The sequence below is a fragment of the Astatotilapia calliptera genome, chromosome 19, assembly GCF_900246225.1.
Source record: "Astatotilapia calliptera chromosome 19, fAstCal1.2, whole genome shotgun sequence".
Taxonomy (NCBI): Eukaryota; Metazoa; Chordata; class Actinopteri; order Cichliformes; family Cichlidae; genus Astatotilapia; species Astatotilapia calliptera.
Window position 1 is genome coordinate 20,901,299 of NC_039320.1, and position 22,963 is coordinate 20,924,261.

A 22,963-nucleotide genomic window follows, 5' to 3' on the forward strand; every position below is an offset into this window, starting at 1 on the left:
TTTGGATTCGAGAGACAGACATGTAGTTGTCTAATTTTAAGATTGGGCTTTAAAGTTTTCATTTTGATAAAGCATATAGTTAGGGCAAGATCAGGTGACCCTGTATCCTCCCTTAGTTTTTCTGCAGCAGACCTAGGCGGTGCTTCTTCATGCTCACCATTTTCACTCGCTGTGTGTTTATACACTGTCCATCCATCCATCCATTCGCTTCCGCTTATCCTTTTCAGGGTCGCGGGGGGCGCTGGAGCCTATCCCAGCTGTCATAGGGCGAGAGGCAGGGTACACCCTGGACAGGTCGCCAGTCTGTCGCAGGGCTAACAACCATTCACACTCACATTCACTCGCACATTCACACCTAGTGGCAATTTGGATTATCCAATTAACCTATCCCCACAAGTGTATGTTTATACACTGCTCTTCATTTAATCTTCCCTCAACCCCAACTGGTCGTAGCAGATGGCTGCCCCTTTTTGAACCTGGTTCTCCTGAAGGTTTCTTCCTGTTAAAAGGGAGTTTTCCCTTTCCACTGTCGCCAAGTGCTTGCTCATTGGGGATTTGTTTTGATTGTTGGGGTTTTCTCTGTATTATTGTAGAGCATTTACTTTACAATAAAAAGCACCTTGAGGTGACTGCTGTTGTGATTTAGTGCTATATAAATAAAATAAAATTGACGTCAGATACAGACAGAATGTGCTTAATTTAATATCACAGAAGAATTTGATGTAACTTTTTCAGTTTGATGGAGAGATTGTTTGTTTGAGTAGTAATTGAAAGGTCTATATTTGAAAAGCTAAGGATATAAAGGGCATTTGATAGATTATAACGTTAACAGGGCTAGAAATTAACACCTGCCAGATGCTGGTACATTTTCCTTTTGGCAAGTGAATATCAGGAAGCCATTGACCACACTGGCTAGTAAATGTTTGTACCACAATAGCAGTTTAAGTTAAAGCGCTTTGAGCCTGTTTAGGTTTAAAGCCTGTTCTGCTGCTTGTGGTCTACACCATGTGTTTGGAGTCTAACATGTCCGCACCAAGTTATTATTTTATTTATTTTTTCATTTTTGTTTTTACCCACCAGTATTCTGCAAAGTGAACCTCATTTTTCGTCTGATTGACTTTGACTGTGACATGTTTGTCCAAACAGAGAAGGAAGACAAATCCTTAGATTTGAAGCAGTAGTAGAAGACTCAGCTCGGCTCACACTGATGATGACGACCAACAATTATTGATTGCAGATGTCTCATCCCCTCATGCACTATGAGCTGTTGTAGAACCATAAAAGTGTAAAAGGAAGACAACTAATATTTGGCAGCTAATTCTGTTGTTTTTCTGCTAGTCAGAAATTTCTTTCTTTGGTTTTCTTTTTTATTTCTGATGGCAGACAGGCACTTATCTACACAACCAGCAGATTTAGAACACGCATGTTTTTGATCACCTCTTGAATGTATGCTCTTTATATAGCATTTATTTCTTTAAAGCCATTACCCCACTCTCAAATCACTTTCTGTATTTGTCTCTTGTTTTGAGTTTCTCTTATTTGACATACTCATCACTCTTTTGAGGAAACTTTGGTCAATTATTACATGGTGGCAGGTCAAAGCTTTCACATGAAGAAAAAGATGGCTTCAGATTTAATGCTCACTGGCTCTTAGATTAATTACTAACCAATATCCTGAACACTGAGATTTGCCAAGGGTGGGGAAGGAATGAGACCAAAGGTTGGCCTCATTGAGTTAGCCAAGAGGGAAGCCAGGATGATGCTATTCCTCTTTTAGAACAAGAGCTAAATGTTAACTGTTTTCATATTACATGTTCTTCATAGTGACATTTCTCTGCCTCTGTCAATGCTTGAGATTTGGCCGCTGATTGAAAAGACATTCTTTGCAAATGTTTCAGACTCTGATGTCATCTTTATTGGTTAACCCGGACGTTGGCCAGAGAGCAATGTGTCACAGGGAGACATCCGGCAGTTATATACTTCAGTTCTTTGACTATTTCTGGCTGCGCTCTGATCTTTCCAAGTCTTTAATATGTTACCAGTAGTTTGTGCAAAACGCTGCCCTCAACACCCCCTGACCTTTGTCATTTCCGGTGGCCCAGTGCTGTGTTATCTAATCACGGAACATCTGTCTCCAAGTGAGAGGACAGAAAAAGACATGGAATGAGAGGCGAGCAGATTTAAAGTTACATTATGTAATTGGGATAGTAATCTCTTATTACTTTATTACTGATACATTGGCACAAAATAGCAATTTGTTCTTGTGAGTTGTGTTTCTGATTTGAATTTCTTGTTAATTTAGAGTTTGTGACTTATTGATATTTCAAAGAAGATGATTTTTTTTTTTTTTTTTTAGGTACTTTTCAACCATCTGCTTCATGTTAATTCTCTATAAATTATCTGAAACTTCTATAATACAGTAAATGATCAACACCATGTTTTATTTCTGCTTCATTTAAAAAAAAAAACAAAAAAAAACTAAACTTTTTATTAGTGTGTTTGCCTTCTGTTACATACACAGTGTTAATTATCTTAAACGGCTATCTCATAATAGTCATTTAAAGGAAAGCGGATGATGTTGTTTGGAAACCAGGTCATGTGCTGTCTAGTTTAAAACCACCTGTTTCAAGAGAAAGGTTGGGAATCAGCTGTGGCCAGACTTAACTTGGCCACACGGTCAGTCACCCTCTGCCTGGGGTTAAACACACACACTGGGCGCTTCAGACAGTCTGTAGTTTTGCTGTGTACTAAAACCAAAAACGTATCTTTAATGCAAAATTTAATCTCTTATGTTCAGTTTTTTCGAGTAAGTAAATGGCAAATAAAGCAAAAGACAGACATTGGCCCAGAATTTCCTAATTGCCCCATCCCTAGTTTAAATTGTAATTTTCTCACGTTATCATTTGTGTATGTTCTCTTTGCTCAACATTTTGTTTGTGCTGCACTTAAACTGTATTACTGGTCAAGGCTGAGGCTGTGTAGTTCTGCTTTTGTAATAAAGGAGATTTAAGCAAAGAAAAGAACCCAGGAGACAACTGAAAATATGTTAATGATTCTAGATTATGTTCACTAACACCACTGGGTTTTCCTTCTTCTTTCTCTTCCTCCTTTTTTTCTCCACAGTGACAGTTATGCGCGTGTGAGAGCAGTGGTCATGACTCGGGATGACTCCAGTGGTGGGTGGCTTCCCCTGGGCGGTGGAGGACTTAGCTGTGTCACTGTCTATAAGGTCACCCGGGCGGAGGACACCAACAGCACCCACAGTGGAGGCAGTGGAGGAAGCAGCAGCAACCTTAGCCCCTGTAGCCCTAGTCCTAGTCCCAGTCCAAGCCCTAGTCCCACCGCTGTGGAGTTCCACATCAAAGGCGAAAGGCTCAAAGACAAATTGGTAAGAGAACCTCAAGTTCATAAATGCGATTAGCGTTTTATGCTACATGGCCAGACATCCAAAGTTGTTCTTTTTTTTTTTTTTTTTCTTCATCTGAATGAGATCACTGCAAACCCTGCTGTTCTGGACTCCACTCAAATGCTTTGTCATTCATACATGTACTCACACAGGAAGTGGTTATTAGGCTTTCCTCCGTGGCACAGGTATCGGAAAATGGGAGCAAACTGCGTATTTCTGTGATGAATCATCAGGAAGAACAGGAAATTATTATTTATTTATTTATTTTTTGCGCCTGTCCTGTTTGGTTCTTTAGCCATCAAAATTGTTGTCTGAAGGCCAACAAAGATGCCCAACGGATTTACTTTACCAAGTGGATCATCACGGCCTTGCCGTATTGGTCCATTTGATCGACCTTTGTTGTCCTTGTTATTTATTTATTTTATTTTTAGTTGTTACAGACGGGACCCTCCACTGCTTTGTCATTCATACATGTACTGACACAGGAAGTGGTTGTTAGGCTTTCCTCCATGGCACAGGTATCTGAAAATAGGAGCACACTGCGTGTTTCTGTGATGAATCATCAGGAAAAACAGGAAATTATTAAAGAGAATAGAATGTGAGAGATGGAAATGCACATTCACTCTGCTTTTCTATCAGTACTCAACTACTTGCCCCCCCCCCCCCCATGTTTTATTTTTTATTATTATTATTTTTTTTTTAGAATTCTCTTCCTGACTGTGATGTAAAGACTGTTTAAAGTTAATCTGTCCCTTTTTAACCCATAAATACTTCTTTGTACAACACACTCCGTAGTTAGTGTGGTAAAAATAAAAGTAGAATAATTTTTGAAAGTTCTGATAAATATTTCATTTCAGATATATGCAAAAATATTTATTTTTTCCCAATAAAACCATTTACAGTCAAGCTTCTCCTAACAATTACTTTTATATTTTCCTTTGTAGCCAGAAATGCTAGTTTTCTAATAGGGTTGTCAAACAAAAAATCAGATCTTAATTGATACAGTGGAATTAGCTACTCATTTCAACAGTATTGATACCAACAGTGCCGTTTCTGTCTCATGCAACTGACACAACTTCACATAACACCTCCCCTCACTAGTTACTGAACACATGAACATTCATCCAACACTATTGAGAGGTCAGTAAAGCTCCAGTTTCAACATCATGAAGTACTGAACAGTTATCATAAATGTTAACCTGGCTGGTGCGCACGTTACTGTTAGTTGCTTAACTATTAGCTATTATCCGATAGCCACACACCCTGCCTCACTGGGCATAAACTAGTATACTCTCAGTGCCGCTCCCAGGCTCGGATAAATGGGAGGGTTGCATCAGAAAGCACACGCTGTGGAAATAAGGTACATTTATCGGATAGCCACATCGGTTAAGTTATCATTAAAGTTGTGGCTAGCAGCTGGAGCTAATAATAAAACTATAACGTTAATGTTGGCGCAGGCAAACATTAGTTCTGCCTGTTTGTAATGTTATAGTATACAGAGTTGGATTAATAGGGTAGTACAATTACTTGTGTCTAAAAAGTATTCTCTTAAAGTCCCAGATTGAAGCTAAGAAAGTTGACCAGCAACAGTGGCACCCTACCTTAGCCACAGGATTCGTTTAACAATGAATATATGAAGCTGTGTCAGCAGGCATTGCCTAAGATGTTCACAGGAAATCGCTAGACCTGCATTCTACATGTATTGTCAGATTCTTCTTCTTTTTTTTTATTTTTTTATTTTTTTTACCTGACCCGTTTGGTTCTTTAGCCGTCAGAATTGTTGTCTGAAGGCCAGCAAAAATACCCAACGGATTTGCGTTACCAAGTGGATCATCATGGCCTTGCCGTATTGGTCCATTTGATCGACCTTTGTTGTTATTATTTAGTTATTTTATTTTTAGTTGGTATTGTCGGCTTCTTCGTAATGAAAGTAACAATGAGGCCCTAATATCAAGTGCTGTGTTGTGGCTTTAATCTGTTTGGCTTATGGAGTAGTTGCTGTAAAGCTCCTGAGACTCATTCTGTGCTGTAGATGTAAAACAGACCCAGTAGATGCACTGGGATAATCCTTGGTCTGTGGTAATCGGGAGTGTAAATCTATTTGTCTGTCAAATGCCAGATGACAAAAGGCGGCCACCATGATGCACAGAATCTGGTGCTTTCTGGCAGATGGTTATTAGAGCCTTCTTACAGCACTGTGCCTAAATGACCTTTTTTTTTTCTTTCTTTTTTTTTTTTCTTTCACTGAACACATTTTATGTATGTTTCGTATTTACAGTCCTTGTGTTTTGTGCGTTGGTAACCCAGGATGTGTGTGGCACAGAAAAAGGGTGTGATGGGAACAGCATTGCTCAGACAGGGTATAGACATGGTTCAGAGACCCCGACAACTGTTCTGGGATGTGGTAAAACACCCCTATCACCACCAGAATCCCCAGCCACCACAACAAACACCCAGACATATGTAGGTCTGTCAGGATACCACCCAGTGCCAGGGTGTTGGCATCAACCACTTTGCCACCGGCAGTGTGAGGGCATCAGAAGCAGCGTCCAAGAAGAAAACAGTGCCCCCCCCCCCCCCCCCCCCCCCCCCAAAAAAAAGGACATAAGAATATGAACTGTGTAATTATGTTGTATGAGTGACGTTTAGACTTAGTGATGAATATCACTAAGGCTCCTTGGTTTGGGTTATGTCTAACATACAAAATAGGACAGTGGTCTGCAAGGTTTTAGATGTATTTTTATTTAGACTTTTTTTTTTTTTTTTTGAAGGATACAATTTGGGTGTTTTAATCCAACCAGAAATAGACACAAAGGGAAAAAAGGCAGTGACATCACCGATCCCTGATAGAAACCTGTGAGGAAAATGAATCATAAATGCAGCTATTTTGAAATAAAAAAGACAAGGTTTTTTTTTTTTTTTTTTTTCCTGAGGTGACTGGAGATGTGGGGGGTGGGATTTAGAGGAATTCGGGAAGCCGAATGTAGTCAAAGAGCAGGAAATGGAGGTGGAGCCAGATAGATGGGAGACGGAAGAGGAGAGGTGGAGGGGGATCTGTCTATAAGCGCAGTGATGCGGCACAGAGTGTACTGGTGATGACTCAGCTGGCTCTCCATATAGCTACCAATCACTCTCCTCCTTGGCCCCCCACCTCCCCTCCGTCTCTCTTTCTCGTTCTCGCTGCTATTCGGTGACTCTCTTAAAACTACAGCTCTAATTGGTTGATGATTACTTACCATGCTGGCTCTCGGATTATGACAAATATCCAGTTAAGCTCTTTCACTCCACCTTGCTTCCTGTCATTCATAGTTTGCAACTCCCTGCAGATTGGTACAGCCGTGCATTCCAGGCTTACTCTAAATGGCATTGCCTTGGAGGCAAGGCCCTATTTGACTGTTTTTTGTTTTGTTTGTTTGTTTGTTTGTTTGTTATTTAAATAATTGTTAACACTGTTTGTTTGTTTTGACTTACCAGTAACATTTATAGCTTTAAGTCTTGGAGGGGGTGAGGGTGTGCTGGGTTATTTCACTATGAATCAATGCACCCTGTTGCATTATTCTTTACAATTTTTGTCTTAAAATAATAGCAAGGTTGGAATCATCATTCTGAAAGAAGCCTGATTTCTTGCATTCATGTGAGCATAGTCTCCATCTGTTCCTCTTTTCTTCTCTTACACACTGTCTTGACTGCTCTCTGTCTGTCTGTCTCTCTCTCTGACACTCTCCTCCATTAACATCACTTGCCTCTGTTCCCTTTCTGTCTCTTTTTCTGTCAGCAAGGCTCCTCCTCCTCTCTTTTCTCTAAGCACAATATGGAATGCGGTGTTAAGTATCAACCTTCCATGCAACTGTGATACTTCCTCCTCAGTCGGCCTTGCTGTGCGCTCACCTTACCTGCTCCGGCTCCATTCAGTCTCGCCTCCACAATCGCCCCCAGAGGCACAGCGGACCCCTCCTCCCTTCCCCTGTCCTTGTCACCCCAGCAGCCTCTCACATCCATCCTTCCCTTCTTCTGTGCACTCATCCAGTAGCTCTAGGGTAGTCACGCAGGCTTAACCCTCGCTGCCTCCTTTTCTTGTTAGAGACATGTATGAAACAATGATATGGAGACAGACGCTTGAATTATGTGCAGCACACTTGCAAAGCGACTCACACAGACAGAATGAAATTCAGACCTGAGCACCCCCCCTCTGACACACATACACACATATCATCAACCTCTTGTACAGCTGCCACGTATTAGCCTCTTGAAGTGTGCATGTTGACTGTTGTCCAGATCCACGGGGAACGGTGCCATCTGCTTTCAGCAATCGAGTACTTTGTTTGTGACCGTTATCCTCCGACAAGACATTTGAACCGCAAAGATGCACAGCGTAGCACTTGGGTCATTGAGCTTTTCATCGCACCAGCTCCTGCGCTCACGCATGCTCTCACGCAGATCGCGGTGCGCACAGTCACACATTCACACCCCATTAAGCCACCTCTCGTGCGCGTCAGTAAAAACCTCAAAGACTTTAATGGCCGTCTCTCATTTCATTTAATCTGCCTAGAGGCGGCCCAGTAGCCCTGATTAATAATAGGCTTTGGAAACGCAGCCTCTCTCTGCCATACACTTGGGCTCCCTGGCTCCAAAACACCTCCACACACTCCAACTCTCAGGCCACCACTGCTCTTCAAGTTTAACTTTAAACCCCACTATTTAGAATGTGTTTTACAAATTATCTAAGAAGTATGTTGAGTATTGGATTTGGGGGGATTTTCTTTTTTTCTTCTATTTTTGATTTTAGAAGCTCTGGAACTGCCCATATGTGTAGTTCAAATGGCAGAAATCTTCTATGTCTTTTCGTTATATTCCTGTTGTGTTGGAATAATTGAATTTGACACATTACAACAGCTTATGGGGTTGGATTAAACCACACAGGTCAAATTCTGTATCCAGCTATATTAAAACATCTCAAAGAGCACCAGCATGCCTTGGTTCACTTTCAAACTCTTCTGTTTGTTTCTTTTCAGGTGGTACTGGAGTGTGTGCTGCAGAAAGACCTAGTATACAACAAGGTCAACCCCATCTTCCACCACTGGAGGATCAACGACAAGAAGTTTGGACTGACCTTTCAGAGCCCTGCTGATGCTCGTGCTTTTGACCGGGGAATACGGAGGGCCATTGAGGACATTAACCAGGGTGTGTTTTGCCTTTTTGTCTGCATGCGTGTGTGTGTTTGTTTTCTTTTTGCTAGTTTAGAACAGGTCAAACCAGATAACAAAGCCAATAGAAAGCCAACAGAATGCACCTTAACTTAACAGTCCATCAGCCAGCATTGGCTATTGTTTCCATATCAAGAAATCAAGGCAGCCCACAGATTTTTTCCCCTCTACTACCCTCACCACCTTTCAAACTCTTACTCGATCGACAAAACATCACATTTGTTTAGAATTCCCACCTAGAGTTTGCACTGTGTGTCTTAGCAACCATTCAGTACATGTAAAAGTTGGATGTAGATGGATGTATGCACATGAATGTGGTGTGTATTCTACTGGTGTGCATTCACAGCCTGCATTCCTGCTTGTTTATCTTGGCTTGTAAAGGCTGACCTAGCATCTGTTCTAGAAGAGATGTGTGCCGTTGATTACCTTTGATGACTCCTCCGCCAATGCTACCTGCTCTCTCACCCAAGCTTGAACCCTCCTGTGTTATCTTATCAAGCCCAGCTGCCCAGATAAGCTTGCCACATCCGTAGAGACTGGCAATGCAATGCTTTGCTCAGACAGTGGGTGATAGAGGGCAGGAGAGGGTTGGTGGGAAAGACAAGAAACTCATAGAATGGATCGCAACCTGAGATATGGGCTGAGCTTCACTCAGAAGAAACTTGACCAGACTGGGCTTTTGTCCTTCTCTGTCTTGGCAAGATAGTTTGAGGACTGGCTAGACTAGTCTAACAAAATTTTGTATTTGGACTGAATGTGGCATTTATATATTTTAAAGCTAAGATAGGTATTTACTTTATGCGTGGAACTGAGTGGGCAGGTTTAGGTCCTAATAAGCATTATTTTTCAGCACAGTGCCAGAGGTTGCAAAGTCATCCAATTAGTAGGAGAATTGCCAACTCAGCAATCTGCTATCCAGCCCTGTGTTATACAAGATGCTGGTCGACCGGCTGGCTGGCTGGCTGAGGAGCTGTAATATCCTTTACACTCTAGACCCAGGAATCATGGGGAGCATAGAGGAGGTACAGCGGAACATTTGTAAAGGTTTATCGCCACTGAGCATCAGTTGCTTCTTGCCCACAGCCGTTTATCTGAGATTTGAACTTCCTGGGCACAAGTCCACACCATCTAGGTAAAAGGTAGTCATGTAGAACTTGCTTTGCAAGCTGCTTTTCCTGTAAATTTCACATGAAGATAACGAACCGGCAATAATAGCGTACTTCATTATCACAGGGTCATCTTCTAGGATGATTAGTGTCTCTTTTAAACAAACCAAAATTCGCTCCCAGTTTCTTAAATGTCTTCTATTTTGGTACGCTAAAATGATGTGTGGAAACCTGAGGGGTTTTGTTTTGAATGGGGTGTTGGCATTTGAAGATGTGAGCTGGGAAGCTGTTATGGTCTTTTGTCACAGTTTGACAACAAAATATCAGTAACATATCTGATATTCATGATTTGAGGCCGTTTCAGTACTGTTCACATAATCAGATGGCAAAGAGGCATGGATATCTCATGTAGCAGGGCCCGGGTGATTGTGAAGATTCTCATTCAGAGACTGTATAGTCTTGGTGTGCTAATAAATGCTTCGGCTTCTTCCTGTGAATGTCAGCTACAGCAGGTGATGGTGGGGTTTCATTCCCTTGCCTTTCTCTCTCTCTCTCCCCCCTCCCACCCCTGCTGTCCTCTCCTCCCTCCGTTCTCCTCTCTCTCCTGGCATCTTCTGTATTCTGCCAGTGTTGTGTAATGCCTCTCCTCAGTTCTTCTGTATTCCAGTTGCATCGTTCTGCTGCTGGACTGCTGCGTGAATGTGTGTGGGGGAGAGAAGAGGCAGGAAGGGTGTGTGCGTGTGTGTGTGTGTGTGTGTGTGTGTGTGTGTGCGCGCACGCGTATCTGCGTGCACGCACACGTGTGTATCAGTCTTGCAGTCCTCTGTTGCCATGGCAACGTCAGGCACATGGCTCAGGCAGCTTTGTGGCCCAGCGCTGCCAGAGTTGGGCTGCAGGAGGCCTCTTTCTCTCAGTAGTGGAGAAATGCATACACACACACACACACCTTTCTCCATGTGACTCAGCGACAGACAGACAGACTGATGGACAGACTGTGTCTAACACAAGCTCAGTGAATTCTTCTGTCCTCTCTGTGACAGAGATCACATTACTGTGTTTTTCTGCATTCTCTCTCTGAATGCAGACAGGAAGATTGATGCCTCAGTGCTTTAAATAAAGCCTCAGCCTCAGCCTAAATAAGTGAACCAAAGTTGAAAAAGAACCTATTTTTCCCCCTTGGGTGCAAATATATTCACCACCCCCCCCTCCCCACATTCAGATAGTTTTGTTCTTGCTTTCTACAGCATTGCCAAACTGAAATGTCCTTAAACATTGATTCTTTTTTTTATTTATTTTTTTCAATGTATAAGCTGGTGCTTTCATCAGTGGTTTTTATGTGTTAATTTAAGCTGACTGAAACCACAATAATTTGATTGGCACTGATATTTTTTAGTAAATGGCTGCATTTTATGTTAATTCTGACCATATGCTTGGAAGTGCATAGGTATAACTCATCGTTCTGAACTCAGCTTTTAGATTTTATACTTCTGATGATATTACCTGGTGAATATTATCAAATTATTAACTTTAAATGTGATTTAACAGTTCTTTATACAACGTTATGCACATATTAACTCAGATTTACTTCAATTATTGTTCTGTAAGAGTAAATGTCTGCTGTCTGTAAAGCAACACACACCTGCACGAATGAGTGGTTAACTGGTGGCATCTTTTAGTTGTGTAATGCTTTATTTTTGGTTATTTTTCTTGGATTTGGTTACATTAACAGCCATATATTACACATACTAAAAATGTAGGTTTATTCCAAGAAAAGTTTTTATCTTATGTCACAAAACGGTGGCGTTGCATTCTGCTTGTTGTGATCTGACAAACCTCAAGACTTCACTGGACTACGTGCAGGGAAATTGGCAGACTTTATTCAATTACACCTTCACCAAGCTTTAAAAAAAAAATTCAGACTGCATACATTAAACAAGTTATTTCACATTGTTGACATAAGCACCATTAAAATGTTTTCTTTTTAAAAGTGATGTTTGTGACAATAGTGTTCAGCAAAACACTATGAAAATATAAGTAGTGTACGTGTCTTTCTTAAGATTGACTTCTCCTGTAGATTGTGTAATGTGTGCAGTGATGAAAAACGTTAGCTCTTTCCTGCACCTTGGTAACTGAGGTGTTTGGGGTGCGAAAATGGCACGTGGGTTTTTAGCCGAGGTCACGGTTACATTATTCTCTGCATGCTTATTTTATTAACTTCTGTGAACCCCACTAACACAAAGCAGCTTTCATTTCCCCATTAGGCCACAGGCAGAAGAAAGCAGAAGTCTTGAACTATTCCGGCCCGACAAGAGTCAGCGTGGTAACTTTAAACCATGCTTAGGGGGGAACAGTTTGAGAAACAAACAAACAAATAGAAATATTTTGTTGGTAGAAGGAAGTTGCTGAAAGATTCAGACTGACGCAGGTTGTCGCCTGGGTTCTTTGAATTTTTACCCTCTAGTCTTCCCTTGCTTTTGTCAATCAAATTTAGCTATGAGAGTTTTGTGTTGTATACTTTGCCTCTTTGAGCTGTTGTTGAGTTCTCGTACCTTTCTCTCTTTCAGGTTGTCGACCGTTTGGGGAGGGCGATAATCCAGAGGATGGACTACCGGTGAGTGACATTAAGGTTTAGTAAAGAAAACCTGTGTTGCTATGACTGAAAAGAGTGAAGTTCTCTCTGCTTTGTCACCGACTCTGAAATGACATGATCCACATGTTTGGTTGGGGTCTGATCTGTCCCAGCCAGGTGCTGACACCTGCCTTTGTTGTCTCACAGTTGTTCTTAGAGATTTACAGATGTTTAACCAGTGTCAGCCAGACCCTGAGGTGAAGCTGGGTGTTGGCCAGCAAATGTGGTGTACTCTAACTCTGCAGCTGTCAGTCTTGTCGAGATTGAAGATGATATATTATCACCTGGAGCATTCATCTTTACTAGTCAAATAAGGCTTTAGGATGTTGATGTTGTCTTAGCTGAAAAAACAAGGTACTTTAAGGTGCTCAGTAGATAGTTGTGAACTCGCGTTTAGCCTGTTTAAGCTAATCTCTCCATGATGCTGACGTCAGGGTCGCATCTCGTAAGACTCTTTATTCTTCCTTTGCGTGAAGATAGGACTCTGACTTTAGCTAACTAAATTTGGGACCAACTAAACCTGTACACAATAACTGCATGCACCATGTATTGTACCAACAACAACACTCAGTGCCTTTGCACAGCGGTTGACTGTCACCATGTGTGTTTAAGAATGTCACGTTCTCTTTAGCAGAGAAAGGCAGCAGGTGTATAGTTCAAGGCAACACACCCTTGGTAATTTGTTTTAGATATCTGTCCTTTTACAGGAAAGCCAGCCACCCACCTGTTCTGCTTCTGATTGCAAATTTGATAAAGGCACATTAGTAGGAAGGGCAGCTCTTGTAGGACACATTTAGTGACAGTATAGAAGCCTCTGACACTGTTAAGCAATCCAATGCGCCAGTGCTGTAAAGAAACCCTACACATAATAATGATTAACTGTTGTGCAACACTGAGGTGTGTTGATTCACCTCTGATCATTTCCTCCACTCTGCACACTGTATATGGAATAGACAGAACCACGTTTGTGGTCTCTTGTTGACTTCATGCTGGACCTCATGTGCATTAAATTTTTAGCTATGAACCTCCCAGAGGCTTATACTTACCTCTGATCTGCTCTGTACTTGCCCATCTGCATGATGCAGACTAGAAGAGCAGTGATGGAGAAGAAAGTGGTGTTCCAGTTCTTGTGGCAAAGTTCCTCTTTAAGGAATCAGCCTGAACATACAGGAAATCCAATGGCACCGCTGTTGCTAGGCAGCGGGGGGGAAGGAGGGGTAAGGGGTGCAGCCAGAGAGGGGTAGAAAGGGGGTGTTCAGCAAGCCACCGAGGGTGTCACCATGGTGATTTGGCATCCGAATGTTGCGGTCAGAGACCTGGGCTACAGAAAAAGAGAAGTGAACCAGAGGCTGCGGCCAGAGAAGCAGCAAATACCACCACACAGCAAAGTGTTAGCCGAGCTGTGTGGCTCCAAGCTCCATCACGAAGTCACGTCAGTGTCTGTGCAGATAAATGATGACTTTCAAAAAAAAAAAAAAGTACAGAAGCTTTGCTGCATGTCACCCCCTCCCAACCTTTCTGTGGCTCCCTCCATCTGCCATGTGTGGGTGTGTAAAAGGCAAAATGCAAAAAAAGCATAAAAGAAAGAAAGAAATTGTTATGACCACTAGAGGTGGGAAATGGATAGTAATTTCATTCACTTCACACAGAGTCATGAAATAATCACTCTAGTAAGTCAGATTAGTTGCTGTATTTGGAGCACGTGCACTTTCTGCTAATATTTGGCACCAGAATGTTAATAATTGTATCACAAGAGGAAGCGGTGTGATGATGCATCAAGATTTCAAAATGTTGTCCCACCCCTGGTTGACCACACGTGTAGTTTTTATTAGTGGTAGGTCTTTTTAGAAGCAGTAGCAGCTCTCTATGGATTTGCTGTGACCTTGTGCCAAAAACAGATGCCAGAGGTTACCGGTACCATGAAGCCTTGTTTTTGTTCCTTGATTAAATGGCTCTAAAAATCGACGGGTATCAAAATTTGCTGGAATTCATCCTAGCCTTGCATTGTTACAAAGATTTGTGTGCGTCGTGTATGTGCACGCACACACGCGTGAACTGTCAGTGTTCGTGCGCTGAAGATGGTCTTCTCCACCCACATCCTGCCCACTGAGGCTGAGCACCCACATGTATGCCCTTCACAAGCTTACCACATTCTTCCTCTCACTCAAAAAACACACACACACACACACACTGAACATGCAACATATTTCACCCATAGAGAAAAGTGGTTGCACAACACCCTACTCAGCTGTGATGACCCACTGCCAGGAATTATGCTGTACTGCTACAGTCCTTCCGCTAGTACTAAGTAAAATATGTATGTGAGGGTTTTTTGTTCTTTTGTTTTTTTTCTTTTCTCGAATACCACAGGAAAACATCCACATCTAATTTAGAACTGGCAGGAAGTTTTCTCTTATCTGTTTTGTACACATGGGTTTTGTTGGCCAGTGAGTTTCACAGCCTCATTCTGACCGATGATGTCGTTTTCTATGAGACATCTCTAAGCTGTGAAGAAAAGTAATTTAAAGTAGCCATTTGACATTTTATGAAATATGCCTTTTATTCTCTTTTGCTGTGAATTTGACAAAAATCTACAAAAATGTATTTGTAGATTGATGTAACTCAGCAGGCCAGAAGTTGGTTACATACATCTCACCTCATTCTTACAAATAAAGACTCACTTCCGAAAACAGCCAACCACTCCTTTAGGACACATCAGGAGTGGGCTTTTTTAAAATGTTACATTTTTTTATTTTAAGCTGGCAGGACCCAGAGATGAGCACCCATCAGGCTTCTTTCTAGCCTGTGAGAAACAAGCTCATAGAGAAGTAAAGCATGTATTCATGTTTGCATTCAAATATCCAGGCACGCACACAAAACGTTCCTTTGCTTTGTTGAAGTGTGTGTCGTAAGCTTTTAGTATGTGGGCCAGCCTTCCCTGTCCTCAACCCCTGTGCCTTTGAGGGCGGAAGTGCATGGATCCCTGATGTTGGTGTGGAGCCAGGTTGCCCGTGGCTCCGCACCACCTACAACGCCCTCTCTGCATTCCTCCCCCTTCTCGTCTCCTCCCTCAAACAGCCACATCTCTAGGGTCAGATCAGCTCCAGATTGGCCCCCACGCATGCCTTTGAATAGTGGGGGCTTGGGCTAGCACTTTAAAAGGAAGCCCAAGTCTGTTTCCCATTTGCCCCGCCGCCCCTCGCTCCTTTCTCTCTTTCTCTCACATACACATACAGCTGTCATCTGGCTTTTTAAGTTCTCTGCTGCATTTCTCCAGCTGGAGCTGGTTTATGACATTCCCTCGGCAGACTCTTTGGCCTCTCGCTCCCTCTCCCCCCTCTCTCTCGCTCTAGCTCTCTCAGACGCGCACACACAAATACAACACAATCTCATTTTTTCCTGCTCTGTTCTTTCTCTTCCCTCTGCCTCCAATGTCTCCTGTTCCTCACATTCCCCTGCAGACGCTGTCGATGTGTGTTGCACCACTTGGTATGTTTGGAGGCAATGAAGGAACAAAGTCACACACACGCACACAGACCATGTGTTAGCAGTCTGTGGGGTGGGTGGGGTAGGGGGCTAGTGGAGGGAGGGGGGGGGGGGGGGGGGGTCAAAGGAAGCATCTCTTAGCAACCACAGGACAGTAATTACTGTAGCAGCAGCTGGGAGCAAACCAGATTTCCGCTGTGCGTTAAAGCACTGGCGTGGGCTACTTTACACACGGCACTGACTAACTACAGCCAGCACCACCTCCACACACAGAAAAGAGAGAGGGAGAGAAGGTGGGAGAAGGAGAAGAGAGGAGGACTAACCCTGCTTTGATGAGGTCGAGATGTGTGTGGGGGGGGGGGAAAAGAGGGTCAGCTAGCCAGTGCATACGAGGCTCGAATACGGTCCGATCGAACTCGAAGACGCCTCGGCATGCATCCATCTGTGTTTGTGTATTTTCGGTTGCGACACGCAGAGAGAAAGAACCTTCAGTTTAGCGGGGTCACTTTGAGACATCACAGGAGCGTTTAGAAATAGGCAGGCACGTCCGTGAATGTGAAGTTTAGCCTCGTTTTGAGGGCGACCGGTACACAGTTCTGCTTATTTTCCCGTATCTCGCGTGAACGTTTGAATAAGCTGGAAGTTGTGAACATAGTTGCACTGAAATCAAGCTCCACAAAATATCACAAGGCTCTTAACATAATAACTATCCTCCCCCAACTCTCATCACCTCTGCATGCATGAATCATGAAAATCACTGCTGCTTTTGATTTTTGTTGCCATGAGTACTTAAAGTATGAGGCTATTGCTGTTGGAGGCTCCTTTTTTAAATATAATTTCTGTAGATGTGTAAAAATATTTTTCCTGCATTTGATGTCCTCTGTGTCATTCACAAGATGTTATTTATAGGCCGATTGATGTCAACAGTGAGCTTTCTTCTTGTAATTGTTGGAAGGAATTAATTGTTCGCTTTCACGTTGCAGCGCATGGTTTCCAACATCTCTCTTTTTTTCGGCATTGTCAAGAGCCTTTTTAGGCCAGTGTTTGTAGATTTTTGCATCAGCTAAAATGTTTGTGGGAACACATGCAAGGCTGATGGGAACTCTGAGTTCTTAACAGAAGGGTCTTGAGTCATCTACACAGCTCAGTCATTTGGACAAGCGTGGGTGCAGGATGCCCCCTGGTGGTTAAAGTGGAACACACACACACACACACACACACACACACACACACACACACACACACACACACACACACACACACACACACACACACACACACACACACACAAACGACAGCCTACACACACTGAGTCAAAGCTGTTGTAATCATGAAAACTGAACTGATTGACCATTAGAGCTTTTAACAGTGAAGCAGTATCGTGAAAAGTGAGAATGGCTTTTTTCAGGGGGGATTAACAAAAAAAAATTGATAATTTGCAGATTTTTTTGGTAAGCAGAGTGACTAAAAATAATTACAAAAGTTGTTATTGCATCATCAGAGTGTTAATTCACTAGATTTTCTTTGTGACGTGTTACTAAGGAAGAAATTTGAACATGTTTTAAGTTTCATCCTGTTTCGCATACTTACCTGATTCTGTATACCTGTAGGTGTGTGATGAGCCTCCTTCCATCTGTACCCCGATGAAAGAGCCCTTCTCTCCTCTGAACAATGTCGTCTCCACCGAGCCATTCAGGGGCTGCTACGTTCGCGCCCAGCCCTTTGACGAGTTCCCCTCCAGCAACAGGCGCTACCTGCCTCCACAGGTTTGCCTTTGCCTTACTGGCTTATATCAATATATAATTCTTTAAATTAAGGTACTTTTTATGTAGTATTTTCCACAAAGTGTTGATTTCTAGTCTTTCTAGCAATCTGACTTATTCCTCTTTTGATTTTCTTCTTTAAGTCAACTCGCCGTGTCAGTTTTCGCATGGATGAAGAAGAGATCGTCCGCATCAACCCACGCAAAGACGTGCTCATCCGTGGCTACGAGGACTACCGTCACCCTGTCATGTGGAAACCTGAACCTGACCGTGAGGACCTGGATTTCCCCACTGCATTTCACAAACTGGACAGTAAGAAGTGCGAGTACCTCTTCCCCGATGGCCCCGGTGGAGACTCCCACTCAGGCCCCGGAATGGGTATAGGAACAGGTATAGGGCTTGGGCTGGGCAAGGACACGGCCATCAAGACTCAGCCGTCGCCCCTCATGAAGTCCAAAAAGAGCAGACGGCGGCGAGAGGACGGCGAGCGTTCACGGTGCATCTACTGTCGGGAGATGTTCAACCACGAAGACAACTGGCGGGGGCAGTGCCAGGATGCCCCCGACCCAATTAAACAGTGCATCTACAAAGTCAGCTGTATGCTATGCGCCGAGAGCATGCTGTATCACTGCATGTCTGACTCAGAGGGTGACTTCTCAGACCCCTGTTCATGTGACACTTCTGACGAGCAGTTCTGTCTGCGCTGGTTGGCCCTGGTGGCGCTCTCGTTTATCGCACCCTGCATGTGCTGCTACCTGCCTCTGCGCGCGTGCCACCACTGTGGCGAGGCCTGCCGCTGCTGTGGGGGCAAGCACAAGGCCGCGGGGTGACCCGACACCGGACACTGGGACGCCATCAAAGCTAGCAAACAAAGGAAGTGGATAAAAGCGGAAAATTATAAGCTGGCATCCTTTTTTCATTCCCCTCTCAGACGGGGTGATATGTTGTTGATCCCCACTTTGAGGGCTTTTGGAGATTTCAGTTTGTGTTTGTCGCCGACAAGCAGCAGCGGAGGACAAAACCATATGCTTTGTGGGGGGTAGGGGGGCTCTGAGCATCAAGCTAAGCTCAGGAGCTTAAGCTGAGGAGAAGAAGAGGAGGAGGAGAAGTCACGATTAATAGACTTGGAGATGTTACTACACACATCTGCACATGCAAACACACACCTCTCTCACATTCACACTCATAAGCCAGGCCACAAATATCAGACTTCTAGTACAAGTTATGTGTAACTTCATGAAGGAAAATTGTCTTTTGTACAGAGAGCGACGACTTCACGACAAAAAAAAGAAAAAGAAATCAAAACTATTCTGCGCTGAGGAAAAACCGTACTTGCTGTTTGGGTATGCTAAAAGGGATATGTTTTTGCTTGTTTGTGAATTTGCAGTTAGGTAACAGTGGCCTTTCCTTCATGGCTTAAGCATTCGCTGACAATGTAATTATTAGACAGAGAAAAGTGCACTATAAAATGATATTCCCCCCGAGTAAAGGTAATCCTCTGAAATTCTTGTGGTATATTAACCACCGTGTTCTATTGTAATTTTAATGCTTGAGAGTAGTTGCTGTGGTGGATGTCTGGCCATTTGATTTCCTTCTTTCCTTTCCATCACTTTTTTTAAGCAGAGTAACAGATTGATTTTGAAGGTCCACCTTGGCACAGCTTGCACAGTTCATTTAAAAGACGTTAAAATGACTAACTCGCCTTCCTGAGGTGATTTAGATCGTTTGATTGCATTCCAAAATAAAGGGATCGATTCTACGATTAGAAGGGAAAAATATGGTAACAACTTCACTACATTAAACACCCCCTCCCCCCCATATATTTTTAGTTCCTCATAAGAAAATTGCATTTTAGAACCATATAAATAGAAACCAACACACAACAGTTTCATTTACTTCAGTGAATCTCAGTTATAGTCCAGTTATTTACTGCTGTAGTGAAATTGGTGGGGTTTTTTGTTTGTTGTTATTTTCTTTTCTTATTTTCCTGCTCATTTTTACAATTAGTTCCTAATCGAGTGTTAAAATGTTGCTCAACCAGCAAGTTTTGTTTTGGTGAGGTAAGGGGTTACAGTGCTCCTTGGTTAAAATGACATGGCACTTAAATTAGACTATTCTTTGACTGATAAAACTCCAGATTTTGGAATTAGCCTGTTCAAATATTAAGTTAAAATCCTGTTTTTGTTTTGTTTTTTTAGTGGGTTAAAAATAAAAGAGACAAAACCAAAAAAACAACCCTCTTTTTAAAGCACTGCTCTCCAAGCTTTGGTTGCAGCACCCTCTTAAATTCCCTTGTTTGACCTCTGAATCTTTCTGTTTTTCCCCTTCAAATGTTGTGCAAATGTGGTTATTACATTGTTCCTTGAAAGTTAGTCCACTCCTTCCATGAATGAATGAATGAACGAACGAGTGAAGGAATGAATGCATTGTTTTGGGAACGCTGAGCATCTCAGCTATTAAACCCTGAGATGTTCTGTGTGTGTGTGCATAGGTCTGCATACGCAGAGGTGGTTTTATGTTACGTAACGTCACCAGTGACTACGTGATTCAGGCTTTGACTCATAACAGTACTGACCACCATCCTGCTTTTGGAAGCCCTGGCTTCAGAGTAAACAAAGTAATGAAATGCACTCATCGGCTTTCTTGCCAAGTTAGATTGAGAAGAGTGACGCTCGTTCTGTTAATATGAAGACCGAAAGCAGGTGGAAGCAGCTAACCGATATCTCTAAATTGCATGAATCCCTTTTCCCTTTAAATTAAAAAAAAAAAAAAGTAATCAAAAAGCGCATTTTTAAAAAAATGAATTACATATGGATGCACGGATGTTTAAAAATAAATTGGCCAACGCCAGCATGATATTTTTCCACATTTTAATGTGTTTTTTGTTGTTATTTATTTCCGTCTTTGTCCAGGGAAACAAAGAAATCTTCACCCTAAATAAGACTGTTAAAAATCTTCTTCATCACATTGGGGGGTTTTTTGTTTTGTTTTTAATACTCACAAGAAGAAGAAAAAAAGGCGGCGTGGAGACCAGGGATTATGGAATGTCAGTGAAATTCGGAGTCTTGTAGTGATGACAGATGGAATAACAGTTAGCGGTGCAAAATGGCTAGAAGCAACAATTTGAAACAACTACCAATGGGATGGCAAGGGATACTGCTGACTGACAAAAGATGGGGCAGGAAATAAGGTTTCCTATGCAACCAGTGTCTGAAAAGTCTGCTAGCAGCTGTCCGCTGCAAAGCGAGAGGTGGCAAGCGAAAATCACTTTATATATGGACAGGGCTATAGCCAAAATTAATGACCAGAAATATTGTCCAATTGGATTTCCTGGTAGGCCAATATCGGTTGACGAGGGCAGCATGTCGACATCTGTAGTCCACTGCACAAACATGGTATGACCTGTAAATTGGTAACCTCAGGAGATGGATTATGTTTGCCTCCGTTTCAGTCTTAACTACACTTCATATTTTGTAAACAGATGTGAATGATGATAATCTTCTGGTCTAACTCTTGGCAAGAAAGACACTATCCTGCACTCCTCACCCAAATGTCCAAATTTAAAACCCTTTGGGAAACAGTATCTACATGGACTGTTTGGCAGTCTGACCCAACAGAATATTCAAAATTGAACTTTGAATAAAAGTCACTACAAGAACAGCTTAGTTTGGACATCTGGCTGCAATAACCCAAATGCTCCCTAACTGCAAAGTGTAATCCACCTCAGTGGGGGTTTTTTTAAAATAGCAAATTTGGTACAACATCCAAATGCTGTTATTATCAGATATGCATGTTTTCCCACCTCCTGTCACTCAAAAAAGGAAAAAAAAAAAAAAAAAAAAAGAAGAAGAGAGAAACCACACCTCACTTAGTAGTACAAGAGAACAATTTATCTTCCAGATTCCTCCCTAACCAATGCTCCCTTTACTTTCTATGCAAACCTTCGAATGTGGGGAAACGCATTGACCTCTTGGCGGACTGAGTCAGTGACTAGACAGGACATTTTAAATACTATATATAGGTAGACGACAAACCCCTGGTACCAAACTCCAAACACCTGTAAATATGTAACACTATATTTAAGTACTGATAATAATCCCAGTTTTTTGTTTTTTCGTTTCTTCTTTTTTTTGTCTTTGAAATTTTAAAGATGGAGTTGTATTTATCGTTGCTGTCAGCATATACCGTAGCTTGAAATGACAGCATTTGTACATAGGTCACCTTTTAGTATTATTTCACATTGAAAAGTAGAGGGCGTTTGTGATGGAAATGACTATTGAGTTTCTAATAGAGTTCCTCTCTAGTTTTGTATGGTAGAAGGAAGGATAGTGCTAACACGGTACAGTAGTGGCAGTCCACTTGTTTTTTAAGTTTGAGATATATATATATATATATATATATATATATATATATATATATATATATATATATATATATATAATTAAAAAAAAAAAAAACACACATACGTATAAAGCTGCTAGATACAATCACTAATTTTATTGTGTTGACAGAGAAAATCAGCTATGAACGACTGTTAAACCTTAATTCTCCAACAGCATATAACGACAACGGTCAGTTTTGCAATGTTTGATTGCTCTGTGTGATGAAGTGGACACTTGTGCATGTGTGTGGGTGCGAGAGTGTTACTATATTGTGCCCACGGCTGTGTGTTTGTATGTGTGTGCGTGCTAGATTCCAGGTAGGTTGGCGATGTGCGTTGGTGTGTGTGTAACCAAATGTTTGGTTGGTTGTCTTTTTCTCCCATTGTAATCTGATTACCCTGCATTATTGCAAGCTGAACCAAGGTTTGATGAACCTGATTAAAACTTGCTGGCTGAGAAGCAAAATGTAGGACGTGCATTTATACAAAGTGTAGAGAATGCTGAAATAACACTTCTCATTCTGCATTAACCAGCACAGTGCAACTTCCTGTCATGTACTGTATTATATATGCAACATGTGTCTGTCCGCTTTAATATATATATATTTTTTTGACCTGCATTATATAAAGACTTCAGTTTTAACCACTTTGCTGCTAGTCTTTTATCCTCTTTCAATCTTGGAAACTGTGCATATCTTTGGGAATGCATACAAGTGTACATTCTTGACATTGTGTAGATTAAGAAAGATGAAAAAAAAGCTATATAAACCTGTTTCTCTTCAGTGTATTGTTTTAAAAACGGTTACTTTTTACAGCAGTTGAGTGGTTATGTTTCAATTCTCCGATGCTTTGGTGCACTGATGATACTATACGTAAGCTTTTTTTCATCTTACAGCGCTCGATGTAACATTTACGTGATTAGTTCTAAATAGTGGAAGACATTTGTGTTTTGAAACTTGCAGTATAAATGGTACTATTCTTAACTATT

The 22,963-nt window shown here is 42.0% G+C and overlaps 1 protein-coding gene across 1 annotated transcript in view; it reads left to right on the forward strand.

The window, feature by feature from the left end:
* Positions 1 to 20,367, forward strand: part of spred1 (sprouty related EVH1 domain containing 1) — a 36,723-nt gene extending 16,356 nt beyond the window's left edge. The window contains exons 2-6 of the mRNA XM_026151827.1: positions 3,124 to 3,388; positions 8,419 to 8,587; positions 12,281 to 12,327; positions 17,442 to 17,597; positions 17,738 to 20,367. Of these exons, the coding sequence (XP_026007612.1) occupies positions 3,124 to 3,388; positions 8,419 to 8,587; positions 12,281 to 12,327; positions 17,442 to 17,597; positions 17,738 to 18,424 (1,324 nt within the window). The 3' untranslated portion in view covers positions 18,425 to 20,367. The remainder of the gene's footprint in view (positions 1 to 3,123; positions 3,389 to 8,418; positions 8,588 to 12,280; positions 12,328 to 17,441; positions 17,598 to 17,737) is intronic.
* The last annotated feature ends 2,596 nt before the right edge of the window (positions 20,368 to 22,963 follow it).